This window comes from Zalophus californianus, unplaced genomic scaffold (assembly GCF_009762305.2).
Source record: "Zalophus californianus isolate mZalCal1 unplaced genomic scaffold, mZalCal1.pri.v2 scaffold_52_ctg1, whole genome shotgun sequence".
Classification (NCBI taxonomy): Eukaryota; Metazoa; Chordata; class Mammalia; order Carnivora; family Otariidae; genus Zalophus; species Zalophus californianus.
Genome location: NW_023365549.1, coordinates 1 through 15,073, shown reverse-complemented (window position 1 = coordinate 15,073; position 15,073 = coordinate 1). Strand labels below are relative to the sequence as shown.

General features: G+C 56.2%; 1 protein-coding gene, 1 long non-coding RNA gene and 1 pseudogene across 9 annotated transcripts; 1 reads left to right on the top strand and 2 right to left on the bottom strand.

The window, feature by feature from the left end:
• On the bottom strand, positions 1–4,354 carry LOC113915708 (annotated as a pseudogene).
• An 11-nt stretch (positions 4,355–4,365) lies between these two features.
• On the top strand, positions 4,366–14,201 carry LOC113935262. Of its 7 annotated transcripts, none has more exons than XR_004819897.1 (7): positions 4,366–4,457; positions 4,657–4,745; positions 6,093–10,457; positions 10,773–11,326; positions 12,109–12,258; positions 13,710–13,846; positions 13,951–14,201. It is a non-coding gene; the product is annotated as an uncharacterized LOC113935262 (long non-coding RNA). The 7 variants fall into 7 exon arrangements; XR_004819899.1 differs by having other exon boundaries at positions 6,088–10,457; XR_004819900.1 differs by having other exon boundaries at positions 4,406–4,457; positions 4,693–4,745; positions 6,088–10,457.
• LOC118356698 lies at positions 4,367–13,840 on the bottom strand. 2 transcript variants are annotated; one of them, XR_004819896.1, is made up of 5 exons: positions 13,352–13,840; positions 12,079–12,233; positions 11,114–11,320; positions 10,627–10,873; positions 4,367–4,439 (listed from the first exon to the last, which is right to left on the bottom strand). XR_004819896.1 is itself a non-coding variant. In XM_035726000.1 (4 exons), exons 1-4 carry the CDS (start codon positions 13,594–13,596, stop codon positions 10,827–10,829), a joined length of 654 nt encoding a protein of 217 aa, XP_035581893.1. In that variant the 5' UTR covers positions 13,597–13,840; the 3' UTR covers positions 10,451–10,826. The 2 variants fall into 2 exon arrangements, 1 of the variants encoding a protein (XP_035581893.1); XM_035726000.1 differs by lacking the exon at positions 4,367–4,439 and having other exon boundaries at positions 10,451–10,873.
• Positions 14,202–15,073: the final 872 nt, after the last annotated feature.

Below are 15,073 nucleotides of genomic sequence, written 5' to 3'. Positions count from 1 at the left end.
CCTCACAGGACTCGGCGGGCACAGTCCCACCGGGAGGTCGATGCATTCACTGAAACCCAAGCAGAGCGTTGCAGGACCCCAGATTCACCTCGAGGGGTGTCAGCCCCGTCCCGGGCCCCGGGCCTTCTCGGGGCAGAGCTCTGGGGTGTAGGATCTGGGGTGATGCTCAGGAGGACAGCTGACCTGGAAAGCCTTGTGCGCACAGGTGACTGGGGGGGAAGAGGACTAGTGAGGGTGGGCACCCAGGACACACCGCGGCCACCCCGCTCTGCCCACGGCCTCGCCCGAGACGGGGCCGGCCCTGCAGGCCTGGCTTTGGGCAGGAGCAGGGGACTCCGTGTAGAGCTCCCCACCCCCACCCTGCCTGACTCCCTGAGGCTCGGAGGGACCCCGAGACCCACAGAAGTCAGCCAGGGGCCCGTGGGCATCGGGTGACACTCACGGTCCGGCCTCAATGTGGCCTGCTGCTGAGACAGGAAGCCCAGGACTGGCTCCACCTAGCAAAGAGGCGCAGGGCCTCCTGGCTGGCCAGCTCTGTCCGGCCTGTGGGGCGGGAGGGGAGCCCTCACCACGTGTGCCCCGTGCCCCAGCCACCCCTCCTGCAGGGGGCCGAAGGGCAGGGATGCTGCTCTGGGACCCTGGAGGCCCGGGGCTCAGCACAGTCAGCGGGAGGTTGCCCAGCGTGGCCGCCCGTGGCAGGGAGTTCGTGGGGCCGGCCCGTGGTGTCCACCACTTACTGTACAGCTCCACGGTGTTGAACGCCTCGTCCTTGAACTCTAGCTGGGTGAACACAATGGCGTAGTCCCTGAAGTTGGTGCCCAGCCCCCGGTAGTCCAACACTCCTAGGCCTAGGAAATACGTGCACCCCCCAGGGCGGAGCATCAGACCTCACGAGAGGCCCCCCCGGAAAGCATTGTCCCATTGACCCCAGAGCCAGCACACAGAGGGCCTCAGGGACAGATGCCCGGCGAGTGCCTGTCCCAACTCATGCCGGAGGGAACACTCCACCGATCATGTCCCCTCGGGGGCACCACCCCCGACGGAGGCCCAGGGTCACCGCGGGGCACGCCAGGGTGAGCCCTCTGTCTTCCAAACTCTGACAAAATGAGTCCTTTCACTTTCTAGTGGAAGTCTCGGGGATGGGCCCGCTCCCCATCCCACGGCATTGGCCAGGCGGCAGGGACGCCAGCCCAGGCTGTCGGTGGTGGATCCCACTAGGGAGGGCCCGGAAAGCCAGCCCATCCTGCACCGCCCCGTGCCCCACGCCCCGCATGAGACCGTGGAGGCCGTCGCCTTACAGGAGTTCTCAAACACCCATCCAGAGCTCTGTCTCAGCAGCTCCACCACGTTCACGTCACGCCTCTCCAAGCTGGAAGAGCGATCGTCTGTCCTCGGCTCAGGGTCTGGACTCAGGCCCAGAAGAGACAAGGGTCCTACCAACTGCACCTGGCCAGCCACCAGCATGCCGCGCAGGGGATCCTGGCTGCCGCTGATGGCGCCCGTTGCCCGGAAGCTTTGTTCTGCACCGAATCCAACCTGGCCGGGGAATGAGCAGACACGAGAGCCCTGCAAAGTGCAAATCGACTTCCTTCCACCTCCCAAGAGGCCTCGCGCGCTAGAAGCCACGTGACGGGCACAAAAGGAGCCTCGGACAAACACAGGGTCGTCTGTAATTTTGGGTAAAGGCACCCAGTATCCAAAGGGGCCTACGTCCCCGAAGCGGTCAGTCCATAAAGTGAACCAACCACAGAAATGCAGCGGTCTTTGCTCACTAAGATGAGCTCATGGCTGGGAAATTCCAGAAGGAAGAACAACAGGCAAGAACCATCCAGTAAACTGAGGCAGTGGGGCACAAAGCTGCAACAGGTGAAACAACGGGGTTTGGAAAATCAGAAGACTGATCAAAGGAATGAATGGGAAGTCGAGAAACAGGGGCGCCTGGGTGGCTCCGTCCATCAAGCGTCCAACTCTTGGTTTTGGCTCAGGTTGTGATCTCGTGATCGTGAGACTGAGTTGGGCTCCGCGCTCAGCACACAGTCTGCTTGAGATTCTCGACCCCTCCCTCCGCCCCTCCTGCTCGTGCTCTCTCACTCTCTCAAGAATAAATAAATAAATCCTAAAAAAAAAAAAAAAGTCCAATAATAAAGCAAAATGGGAGCATGGGAATTTAGCACGTGACAAAGTCAGCCGGAGTCCGTGGAGGACAGAGAGGCAATTCGATTAAGGACGTTAGAAATTGGGTAGTGATCTAGAAAAAACCAACTGGTTCCTCCTATTTTCCCAGGGTCAAATCCCAAATGCAGCGAAGATGCCAGAAGCACCAGGGAGTTGCAAGCCGTTTCCTAACTGACGGTGTCACAAAAGCCAGGAGCCCCGCAAAGAGAAAGCTAGTGTGCATCCTCAGAGAAATGGAAAGAAATCCTTCATGTATGAAAAAAAAAAAAGTCCTCCTCAATGTTATAAGAAAAATGACAAACTGGGAAGTATATTTGCAACTGGTTTCTGTCACAGACAAGCGCCTCATATTCCTAATCCTTAAGGGTTCTTACAAAGGAGGAAAAACACACCTTAGAGGAAAACATACCAGAGATGTGACCAGGCAGTGCGTTGGGCAGGGAGCACGTACGCTGCGACGCTCCCGTCCTTAGAAGGGCCACGTAGAAGCTGAAGGGGGCCATCTGTTGCCTATCAGATGTCGTGGAAGCAAGAGCACGGGAATGCCGGGGCGCTGGTTCAGGGAACCTGCCACGTGGGGACCTCTTGGAGGCGAGAGCACCAGGACCCACGCCACAAAAGGTGTTTCCAGTTGCCGAAGATTGGAGAGCACTGTCTGTCGAGCAGCAGAGCCTGGCAGAAGGCCTATGGAGTCTCACACAGCGATCCAAAAGAGCAGAGCGCCCTGGTAAATGCGAAAGGGCATCACTGTACGGCCCAGCGATCCCCTGCAGGGCGCACACGCAGGAGAACAGAAGGGAGACTTGCACACCCATGTTTATGACAGTGCCATTGACGAACCAGACGGTGGAAGAAACCATGTGGCCTGTCCACACCATGGAACATAATTCAGCCTTAAAAAGGGAGGAAATCCCGACACCGGCTACAACGCGGATGAACGTGGAGGACACGGTGCCGAGTGAGATCAGCCCGGTCCCCGGCGCAGACAGACCAATCCCCAAGGATCCACTCCCCGGAGGCCCCAGAGGAGTCAGACCCACAGAAATAGGGGCAGGGGAGGGGAGGGGTCCGTGTTCAACGGAAACGGATGGAGGGGGTCGGCTGCACAACAGTGTGAATGTGCTTGACGCCCTTGTGCTGTGCGCTTAGAAGTAGCGAGGACAGTAAATCTCTGCGCTGTGTTTATCTTCCTACAACTTTGAAAAATGTCATAAAGACAAAAGAGAACAAACTTTGAAATGTTTTAAAAGAGAGCAGAGCCTCTGTGGACTGATCGGAACAACCCCCCAGCGTGCGTGGGCAAATGACACATGGGTGCTGGTGTGTGCCTGCCCGCACGTCCCTAACACGGGCTACCCTCAGGGAGGAGACGGGCTGGCTGAGGCAGGTGGGGAAGGACCCCCACGGTACACCCTGAGGAACCCTGATTTTTGAGCCATGCAAGTATGTTTGCTGTCCAAAGGCCAACGAATGAAATTTCATTACACAACAAAACGTGAGAGGCCCACTTGCCTCTCCTCCAAGCCCTGATCCGAATGTGTGTCTGCAGGGGGCCCTCAGCACAATCCACCTCTCCAAATCAGCGTCTGGCCCAGGTCCCTGGACAGAGATGCGCCTTGACACTGGCACCAGGAGAGGCTGCTGACCAATCATTCCGTTGAGCAGATGCCAAAAATCGGGTCTGAGCCTTGTGGCATCCCCATGGCTCCTATGGCATCTTTGGCTTTGCATAGGGCCCAAGGCCCTCCAGAGGCCCAGCTTCTGTATTTGGATGTCTGATTCCACCAGCTTCACTGGGACGACCCAGCCACGTGGCTTTGGGGCCAACACCATGGCCCGTGGGACCAAGCTCACCCAACACCGTGGAGCTGCCATCTTACCCCAGACCTCCCCTGCCCTTGCTTGTCCCAAGGCCAGGCCTGGCCCAGGTACACCCGGGCCCCACATCTCCTGCAGGCAGATGCAGGAATGCGAGGGAGGGTACCTGGAGTCCCCCAAGAACCCGCGGCTCTTCGGCACAAGGCATGACCCACTTCAAGCAGTAGCTTGAGAAGGATTTGCCCAGGAGGCCTCTCCCACCCCGGCATGAGTCCCACCCAGACACAGGGCACACACCGCACTCACCTGTGCCTGGAGGACAACATTTTCAGGTTGTTTTCTGGAGTAAGGGTCACCATGACGCCCTGGACGTTCTTCGTGGCCTTCTCCAACGCAAAGCCCTTCTCACCTGAGGCCACGGCAAAAACATCCCAGGACCCCAGAAGCTGGTGGAGGAGGAGCAGGTGAGGGGGGCCAGTCCCTCAAGCCCTTGGAGGCATCCTCTCTCTATCTGGGAACCCAGGGCCCCTTCCTCAGGCTAGCCCATCCCCCCATAGCCAGTGCCGGTCTGGGTTGGCTCTGGGAGGGTAACCCAGAGGTTGTGTGGCCCCACGGGAGGGGCCTGGGCCCCTAGGACCCACAGGAGTGTTGTTACCGGCTTAGGGTCCAGCCTCCTGAGCCACACTGCCTGGGTCTTAGGCACTGAGACCAGAGCCAGCAGGACAGCTCACAGGACAGCCTCATCCTTGCAGGTATGTGCACACCAGCACACATGCCTCGGGGCCAGGGGTGTGCAGTGCCTCCAGCCCCTGAATACCCATTTATATGTCTCTGCATGGGTCTCTGTGGGCGGCCACTAATCGCCACGACACCATCCTGGCCTCCCTTTTTGCAAGGTGGGGAAATTACCCAAGGGCGGGTGGCATTATTATTCAGTGGTGGCCTCTGTGCCCTGCCCAGATGTGCTAGAGAAGGGGGAGTGGGCCCCTGGCGAATGTGTGCCAAGCACACACAAAGCGTTCTTTGTCAACGCTGCCATGCCAATCCCTGGTTCTGTATGCTTCCTTCCACTGGAAGCTTCCAGAATGAACATCCCATTCCCAGTCACACCACCTGCACTCCTCCCTGGGGATTCAACACTCTTGAGCCTTGCTCAGTCTGGGTAGGCCAGTAACCCTGGTCCTTAACCCTGGCTGGCAGTAGGCCAAGGCCAAGTCCCAGCGGAGGCACAGACAGTTCTTCCAGAAGCTGAAGGTTCGATCTTTTGTTTCAATCTTAAAAAAAAAAAAAAAAAAAAACAGAAACCAAAATTTTTTGAAAAAGCTCCCACCCCTTCCTGGCTGACCCATTATCCTGCTCTGTGGGTCTTGGCCTCCTGCCCCCACCCCCAGTCAGCACCCAGCCCGGAATGTCCCGTTCCTTCTGTCGCTCCACTCCACCCGTCTGAACTGGTCCACTCTCTGGCCCACCTTGGCCTTGCTGTCTCCCACCTCTGCACTCCATGACCCTGGCCAGACACCCCAGGAGCTGCACAGCCCCCAACGTCCCATCGGAGATCTGTATGGGCCTGGCTTCTCAGCCCTGGATCATCTGAGCCCCTAGCTGGGAGCAGAGGACAGAGGGCTTGGTAGGATCTGTCTGAGCCCCTGAAATCCAAGGGGAGGCGGCTAGGAAGATCCTTCCTTGGGAGGTTGGAGGGAGTGGTGGAATGTTCAGACTACATTTCCAGACCCCTTTGCTGGCTGGCTTCCAGGGGTTCTATCAACACAAAGACAAGGAAGATTTGGCGGGTGGAGGAAAGATGAAGCCATTTGTCTTGCCAGGCCTTTTTAAGGAGGGACCTCTGCTAGGCCACCACTCCAGCCCCTGCTTGGGAGATGAGTTTCCTGGTGAACAAAAGGAAACCAGCCCTTGTACAAATGTGCAGCTCAACTTTGCACCACCCCAGGACCTGGGGAGTCTCAGGCCTCGAACACGGATTAGGGTGTCCCGTGACTACCAGCTTCCCCAATGCCTGGCAGAAGAAGATGGAATACAAGGACAAAAATATCACCCTACTCTTCAAATTAATCCTGTTCATCATGTTTTTTCAAGTACAGTTTCCTGACGCAACATTTGAGGAGACAAAGATGAAAGAAGAGAATCACAGCAGAAGAGAGATAAGGGAAGCAGACCCACCAATGCTCCCTGCGTTGGAATTACAAGGCAGGCTCTCGTAGTCCACTTGGGCTGATATCACAAAAATACCACACACTGGGTGGCTTATAAACAACAGGCATTTATTTCTCAGTTCTGGTAGCGAAAAGTTCTAGTCAGGGTGCTAGCAGGGTCAAGGAGGGCCTCTTGTGGGTCACAGACCTCTCACAGTGTCCTCATGGTGGAAGGGGTAGGGAAGTTCTGCTGTGGGGTCTCTTTCATAAGGGCATGGATTCCATTCAAGAGGCTCCACCGTCATGACCTAGTCCCCTTCCAAGGGCTCACTTCCCAGTGCGATCGTACTGGGGGCTAGGACGTCAACATGAGTATTGGGGGTAGACACACACATCAGGACCACACAGATTGTGAAAACAGCTATGATCACCTTGCTTAACAAGATGGGAGCCACATTGAAATTTTATGGTATTTTTGCAATTCTCATAATACAGCTGGAAACCATAAAAAGTGGTATAGATAAAAGACATCTGTGTAACCCAAAATAATCTTACAGATTGCAGATTTGGAGAAAAATATATACAGTAGGCTCTCATGAGCCAGAATGCACAGGTTGTTCTACAAAGGAGACATCTTAAATCCTGGGAAAAAATTGATTTTGGGCAATAAATCCGGACAACTAGATATCCATTTAGAAGAAGATTAAGATGAAGCATATTCACCTCATGCATGGGAATAAACATGAAATGGATCAGAAATCTCAATGCTAAACATGGAAATGGAATCATATGAGTAACAAAAGAAATCACTGGTGGGTTTCTGTATGATGTGGATGGAAGGAAATGCTTTCTAATTGTATCAGATTTCACTCCTGAAGGCGGAACCATCAGGAGGCATATAGATTCACAAATAAGGGGTTTGTGGCAGGAGGTTGACCTCACATCACTGTAGGAGCTCATTTCACAGGCCCCGTAAGGCTTTTGTCTTCTGGGGATTCTGGGCAATGTCATGCAGCCCAGGCAGATCAAGCCACTACAAACCCATAGGCCACACTAACTATGCATAAAATCCAGATGTAATAAAAGAAAGTACTGATAAATAACTTGACTATATTTTTAAATTTTTTATAGCAAAAATAAAGCCATAAACAAAGTCAAAAGATGAGTGACAAGTCTGGAGAAAATATTTCCAACACAGATCACATGCAAGGGCTAATAGCCATACTCTACCAAAACTTTTAGAAATTAAAGAAAAACAGGGCTGAAAACGCATCACAAAAAAAGGACAATGACATAACCAGATAATTCACACGAAAAAGTTAAAATGACCCCTAAACATGAAAAGATGTTTCTTATGAATTGCATTCCACCAACCCCCCGCCCCCACCAATTTCTATGCTGAGGTCCTGACCCCAGAACCTTAGAATATGACTCTGTTCAGACATGGAGGCTTTTAAAGAGTTAGTTAAGTCCAAATGAGATTGTTCAGTTTAAACGTACCTGGGGTCCTTATCAGAAGAGATTAAGGTACACACACACACACACACACACACACACACACACACACACACACACACACTCAACTGGGGCGACCATGTGGGGACATGGGGAAAAGATGGCTATGTACACACCAAGGAGAGAGGCCTTGGGAGGAACTGGCCCTGCCACACCTGGATCTGACTCCAGCCTCCAGAGCTGGGAGAGAATACACCTCTGATGTTTAAGTCTGTGGTGCTTTGTAATGGCAGCCCTGGTGAATGGATACAATGTTCATTTTCATTCACAGTAAGAAAATGCAAATTAAAACAATGCGGAGATGTCATTTATCACCTATCATCCTGCCAAAAATTGCAGAGCTTAGCCACACCACCCACAATTTGGCTACACGAGCATGCCCATGCACTGCCTGTCAGACTGCAAATGGTACCATCATTACAAAGGGGAATGTGGCAACATCTAACAAAACTTAACTACCTGCCCGTTTGTCTTTTGTTCTAGAAATCCCACTCACAGGAATCTATCCTAAGGAAGTACCTGAGACAATACAAACTATATATACACACAGTGGTTACTCAGTAAAGCATTGTTTGTGATAGAAAACTGTTGGAAGTTGGCTAGGTGCCCACATCCAGGAGACTGTTTGAATCAAAGATGGTGTACCCACAAACAGTCCTATGCAGCTATAAAAGAATAACCCGAAGGTCTCTGTGAACCAACATGGGGTGAGTGCTAGGACATGAAGGTGTATTGTAAAGTGGAAAAAGCCAAGTGCCAAAGGGCATGTGAAGCACACAGCCTTCTAGGTGAGACAGAAAGGATGATAAGGAAATGTACGTTGTCTGCCTATTTCTGCAAGAAGAAACACAGGAAGGATAAATCGGAGTCTAAAGAGCTTCGTCACCCACAGGGGTAGGCTGGGGAGGAAGTTAGACCCCCTCCCCACAGCATACCTTCTTTTATGTTGTTGTTTTTTTCCAGATTCATTTATTTATTTTAGAAGAGGAGAGAGAGAGAGCAGGGGGAGGGGGAGAGGGACTGGGAGAGAGAATCTTCCAGCTGACTCCCTGATGAGCTTGGAGGAGCCCGGCATGGGGCTCCATCCCAGGACCGTGAGATCCTGACCTGAGCCGAAGGCAGACGCTTTAACCGACTGAGCCACCCAGGTGTCCCCACCCTTCACCCTTTTCTGTTACAGGCTTTATGATATTTACATTTAACAGTTAATATGTAGATTCAGTAAAAGTTAAGCTTCTGTCACTTTAAGCTGTACCAGTCAAAGGTACTTCCTCAGGCTCCTTGCATGAGCTCAGGCTTGGGTCAGATTGACCTGGGTTCAAACCCACAGCAGGGCCATGTCACAGCCCTGTGACAGGAACCTCCTATGGGAACTCTTGGAAACATGCCTGGGGCCATGGTGTGGGGAGGAGTAACTTGCCAGGCTGAAGGCCAGGGGTCCCCACGATGCCCAAAGGGCTGCCATAGGCATCCACATTCTAGAGACAGACCCCTACTCCCTTCAATTGGCTAGAGATGCTCCAATGATCAAACTGTTCTCCCGCTGTATCCCTACATGCTGAGGATGTGGTAGAAAAGCCAACAGTGAGAGCCATTTCCTACACTGCAGACCGGAGTCAGGTCTCACCCCTGACATCTCTGGCCATTTGCCTGGAGGTACCCAAAGGTAACAAGGGAGGCCCAGAGCCAGCCAGGCCAGTCAGACACTGCTGTGATCCGACTGTGCAGCCCAGCTCTCCTCGTGTGTGTGTGTGTGTGTGTGTGTGTGTGTGTGTGTGTGTGTGTACAGGGGTCTCATGCAGGGTGATGATGGGTCCGATGCCCGGTGGGTGGATCATGCTCACACCCCAGGTCAAGGCTGGCTGGGTGCGATGGGGTGTGGGGGGCTGGGAGCTTCTGCTCAGGGTTTATCCCGAGAGCTCCACAGGTATGGGTCACTGTCTGGGGTGTTGGGCTATGCACGCACAGGTGTGTGTCTGATCTGGGAGCAACAGGGGGACTGGACAGTGTGACAGTGAGGACGGCCGGGCAGGGCTGTGATGCCTCCGGGCCGGCTACCCCTCACTGTCTTTGCAGTAGTCAACGGATGTAATGGACTAGAGGATGGCAGACACCCACTCCATCTCTATGACCTGGGGCGTGACCCCATAGGGCTGTCCAGGAGCAGGAGCTGAGTATTGCCGGGGAAGGCCTCTGACATCACCCAGACCACTGTCTGTGGTAGTCGTTCAGTAGATTGTGCTCCAGGAGCCAGAGCCCATGGAGGCCAACCCCGAGGCTGAGAAGCCTGGGGCAGGGTGCCTGTGGGTGTGTGGGGAAGGGTCGGGGCTGGCCCCACAGCGAGGAGCCCACAGAACCTGGTGTGGGTCCTGGAGCAAAGACTGGGCTCAGAGCGCCCAGCGGGTGGACTGCAGTCGGGGAGACGTCCCGGGGAGGGTTCCTTCCTACCTGGGGCATCTCTGGGAGACTCTGGGCTGTGCACGCACAGGTGTGTGTCTGATCTGGGAGCAGCAAGGGGACTGACTGGGCAGGGGGACAGTGAGGTTGGCTGGGCAGGGTTTGATGCGTCCGGGCCGGCTACCTGTTCCTGTCTTTGCAGAAGTCAACGGGTGAAACCAGCTGGAGGTTGGCGGATAGCCGTTACATATCCAGGACCTAGGGTGTGACCCCACAGGGTTCCCCAGAAATAGGTGCTGGGGATTGCCGGGAAGGCCTCCAACATCACCCAGACCACTGTCCGCGGTAGTCATTTACTGGATTGTGCTGCAGGAGCCGGAGCCCATGGAGGCTGAGCCTCAGGTGAGAAGACCGGGGCTGGGTGCCTGAGTGTGTGGGGGGAAGGGTCGGGGCTGGCCCCACAGGGAGGAGCCCCAGAGGCTGGTGTGGGGCCTGGAGCAAAGACTGGGCTCAGAGCGCCCAGAGGGTGGACTGCAGTCGGGGAGACGTCCCGGGGAGGGTTCCTTCCTACCTGGGGCATCTCTGGGAGACTCTGGGCTGTGCACGCACAGGTGTGTGTCTGATCTGGGAGCAGCAGGGGGTTGGGCAGGGGGACAGTGAGGACGTCGGGCAGGGCTGTGAGGCCTCCGAGCTGAGTGACAGTTCCTGTGTTTGCAGAGCCCCGTGGAAGCTGGCCTGGCTTCTGTCCCTGCACCTGGCTCCTGACACATGCTAGAGATGCAGATGGAGTCGCTCTAGCTCCTCAGATGGTGGAGCAGCTGAGAAAGGAGAAGAAGAGCTCAGCCCGTGCCTGCTCTCCGTGGGCCTTTGCAAGACAGAGCCCAGCCCAGGGCCTCCCAGAGAAGCTGAAGCCAGGAAGGAGCCCTCCCCGGGACGTCTCCCCGACTTCCGTCCACCCGCTTGGTGCCCAGTCTTTGCTCCTGCCCCCACACCAGCCTCTGGGGCTCCTCCCTGTGGGGCCAGCCCTGACCCTTCCCCTCACACCCACAGGCACCCACCTCCGGTCTTCTCATCCTCAGGGTCAGCCTGCGTCGGCTCTGCGTGCTCCAACTGGGCCATCAGAAGGTGGGCATGGCGCTCCAGGTCAGAACCGGGCATGTTGAGCTGCACATGGGCCACCAGCTGCTTGAGGCAGGGAACGTCCGGGCTGACAGAAGTCCTCTGAGTACTGGTCCAGCCAGGTGCCCAGAATGGAGGAGATGGCCCTGGAGGTAGGCGGGCAGGAAGCAAAGTCAGTGGCCTGGCCTGCCCTTCCACACAGCCCCCTGGGGCAGCCCTGGGGAATCTCCATCCAGAGGCCAGTCCCACCCAGCCCACCCGCACCGGCCATCCAGGCAGGGGCAGGTGTGGCCAGCAGGTGCGGGGGCCAGTAGTCTCCACGGGAGGGAGCTCTCCATCACTGGTGTGAGCACCCCTGCCTTCCTCAGGGGAGCCTGCCCCAATCCACTGTCTGTCTGGGGTCCCTCCTGCTGCACTGGAAACTCCAGGAGGGCGGGGAGATGCAGTGTCTGCTCTGTCCCGGCCCTGGGGCACAGAGAGGAGCTGCAGAAGTCTATGAGGGAGGAGGGAACGGGCAGTGTCCCTCGGCCCAGCCCGCCTGTGCTCTCACGGCCCCTTGGCCCCCAGCCCCTGCTCCGACGGCTGCCTGACCCCCTTGCAGGCCCGTGGGGTCTCCTACACCAACACTATTCTCGGGGATGTCTGCCCGGCCTGTCCAGGCCCCACATGCAGCTGGCCTGGGGGACCCAGTGTGAGCTGGTGGCACCCGGATTGGGTCAGAGCAGGCGAGGCCCCCAGCCTCCCCTCCGCTCCCTAGGCCCCGGGCCCACAGCCTCAGCTGTCTCACTCCTGTCCTGCAGGAGAGGCCCCCACACCGCTGCCCTCCAGCAGCCATGACAGACGCGGTGGAGCCAGGGCTCTGCCCAGCACCCCCAGCCCCGCCAAAGCCCCAAATGTCCCCCACCTTGGAGACAGGGGCTCTTCTTCGTCCTAGGGCCCGTCATCCTTTGGACAATGAGAGCAGAGGGATCCCCATCTAGAGGAGGCCGGCAGGGCGTCCCACGCAACGTCCTGTGCCCATCTCTGCTTTGTCGTCTAGGGTTACCGGTGGACCTCCACCTAGAACAGAGGCCCACGGGGCAGGGTGATTTGTCTGCCCTGTTCCCTGAATTATGCAAAATGTCTAGAAGGGGCTTCCTGTCCATGTGTGTCTGTGTGTGTCTGTGTGTTAGTGTGTGTGGTGGAGTGTGTGTGTGATTTGTGTGCGTGATATGTGTGTGTCTGGTGTGTGTGAAGGGAGCAGCCCAGACTCCTTGGGTTGACATTATGGCCAGGTAAGGGGCACAGCCGTCGTGGCAGCCCGGGGGGTCGGTGACCTGGATGGCTTTGGGGTAGGAGACCCTCCTGGCCCTCCCCGAGCCCAGGCCTGGAGAGCCGTCGTCCCCACGCTCCCCCTGAGCCTGCACCAGCCCTTACTGGCTGCCTGCTGCACGGGCCCCACACTGGGCAGCCGTAGAGGGAGGTTCCTGTTGACCAGCTTCTCCCCAATTTCTTCCATGGGGCTCTGCAAAGACAGTGAGCAGCGCCCGGCCTGGAGGCATCACAGCGCGGCCCCGCCGTCCTCACCGTCGCCCTGCGCAGTCCCCCTGCTGCTCCCAGATCAGACACAGCCCCGTGCGGGCACAGCCCTGCACCTGGGATGCAGTGACTTTCCTGAGACCACATCCTCGGGACATCGGGGTACAGCAGGATCGGAGCATCTCCAGCCAAGTGAACTGTTTGGAAGGGGGCTGTTTCTAGAATGCGGGTGCCTATGACAGCCCTTGGGCATCTTGGGGATGCCCTGGCCATCAGCCTGGCATGTCTCCCCCATCCCCCATGCTATGGCCCCGGGCACGTTCCCAGGAGACAATGTCCACACCCCAGGACCCAGCTGCCTCCAACCTCTTCCTTCCAACCCCCTTGTCACCTCCAGGGTTCATGCCCCCTTTGACCCCCCTGGGGAGTTAGTTTGTGTGTGTGTGTGTGTGTGTGTGTGTGTGTGTGTGAATGTGCACGTAGAGCCTTGTGTGTGTGTGTGCCCATGCGAGGATGACCAGAGGAAAGGGCTCCACATGGGAGTGTGGGCCATGGTCCCCCAGGATCTTGGGGGCCCTCATTCCCAAAGGAAACCCCACGGGAGGTGAAGCTTGGCCTCGGAAGCTGGAACCCTCCCCGTTCCTCTAGCCTCTGTTCACCTGGTGCGTCCCAGGCCAGTCCCTCCGTCTCCTGCCCTCAGTTTGCGGACTGTCCCATGAGGGGTTGGAGGAGGAACTCCATTAGCGTGGTTCTGGGTGGCCGATCGGCTCCCACCTTTTGGGTGGACGTGGCGCAGGTGCACTCTGGGTGGGCGGGGTCGGGTGGGCGGGGTCCTCCCACCAACGGTCGGTCGGAGGCAGGTGGATCCTGCGCAGGCGCGCACACGGCCCAGCAGACGGCGCATGCGCGGGACCCCACCTCTCAGCCGGCATGAGCAACACCGAGGGGCTTGCTGTGGGGTCGGTCCAACGGGTCCCGATCTCCACTGTCTGGTCAGTGACCCTTACGTCCTCTTAGGCCGGGGGCCAGCCCCACTCCCGCCAGGCAGGGCCGCTGGACCGAGTGGACATGGAGACCTGGGGACTAGAGAGAAATGAAGTATACCCCCCACCTTGCCGTCCTGGCCGCCACGTTCCACTCCAGTGTTCGTCCAGGTGCATGGCTGGGTCAGGGGAGGGGGAATGGGGACACGTCTGGGCAGGGAGGAGGTCCGGTCGCGTTTTTCTCCTCTACATCCCCTCCCCTGTCTTCCTTGCAGCACCCCGTCTCCCCAAGTTCCGGCCCTCGAACACTTTCATCTCCCTGCTTTAATCCCCAACACATCCTCCTGAGGTGGGAGTCACTGACACCATCTTCAAAGTAGAAAACGGAGGTCCCAAGAGTTCCCATAGGAGCTTGCCAGTCACAGGGCTGTGACATGGCCCTGCTGTTAGTTTGATCCAGATCAGTCCGACCCAAAACCTGAGCTTCCAGAGGAGCCTGAGGAAGTAGCCTTTGAGCCCAGGCTTGGAGGTGAGGTCATCCCGGATGGGGGTCATACGAAGGGACGGCTCGGGGCTCTGAGGGCAGATTCTTGATGGGCTCCCTGGGGAGGGAAGGCTCTACAGAGGCTGGAGTGGGGTGAGGGGGGCACACTGGGGAGCATGTCTAGACCAGCTCATGCAGGGCTCTCTGGATGCTGGGCAAGGAGTCAGGGGACACTGTGGGTTGGGGGGTTCAGGGGACACAATCCGGGCATTCTTATCAGAGCCACATCATCCTCGATTTAGAAGGAGCCTGGTGAGCATGTTATTGCCATGGTCCGGTTTCCTTCTTCTGCAGGTGGCTGTTCAATTTTCCCAACACCATTAGTTGAAGAGACTGTCTTTTTTCCATTGGACAGTCATTCCTGCTTTGTCAAAGATTAGTTGACCATAGAGTTGAGGGTCCATTTCTGGGCCCTCTATTTTGTTCCATTGATCTATGTGTCTGTTTTTGTGCCAGTACCATACTGCCTTGATGATGACAGCTTTGTAAATAGAGCTGGAAGTCCGGAATTCTGATGCTGCCAGCTTTGCTTTGCTTTCTCAACATTTCTCTGGCTATTCGGGGTCTTTTCTGGTTCCATACAAATTTTAGGATTGTTTGTTCCATTTCTTTGAAAAAAGTGGATGGTATTTTGATGGGGGTTGCATTGAATGTGTAGATTGCTCTAGATGGCATTGACATTTTCACAATATTTGTTCTTCTGATCCACGAGCGTGGAACTTTTTCCATTTCTTTGTGTCTTCCTGCATATCGTTCATGAGTATTTTATAGTTTTCTGAGTAGAGATCCTTTGCCTCTTTGGTTAGATTTATTCCTAGGTATCTTACAGTTTTGGGTGCAATTGTAAATGGGAT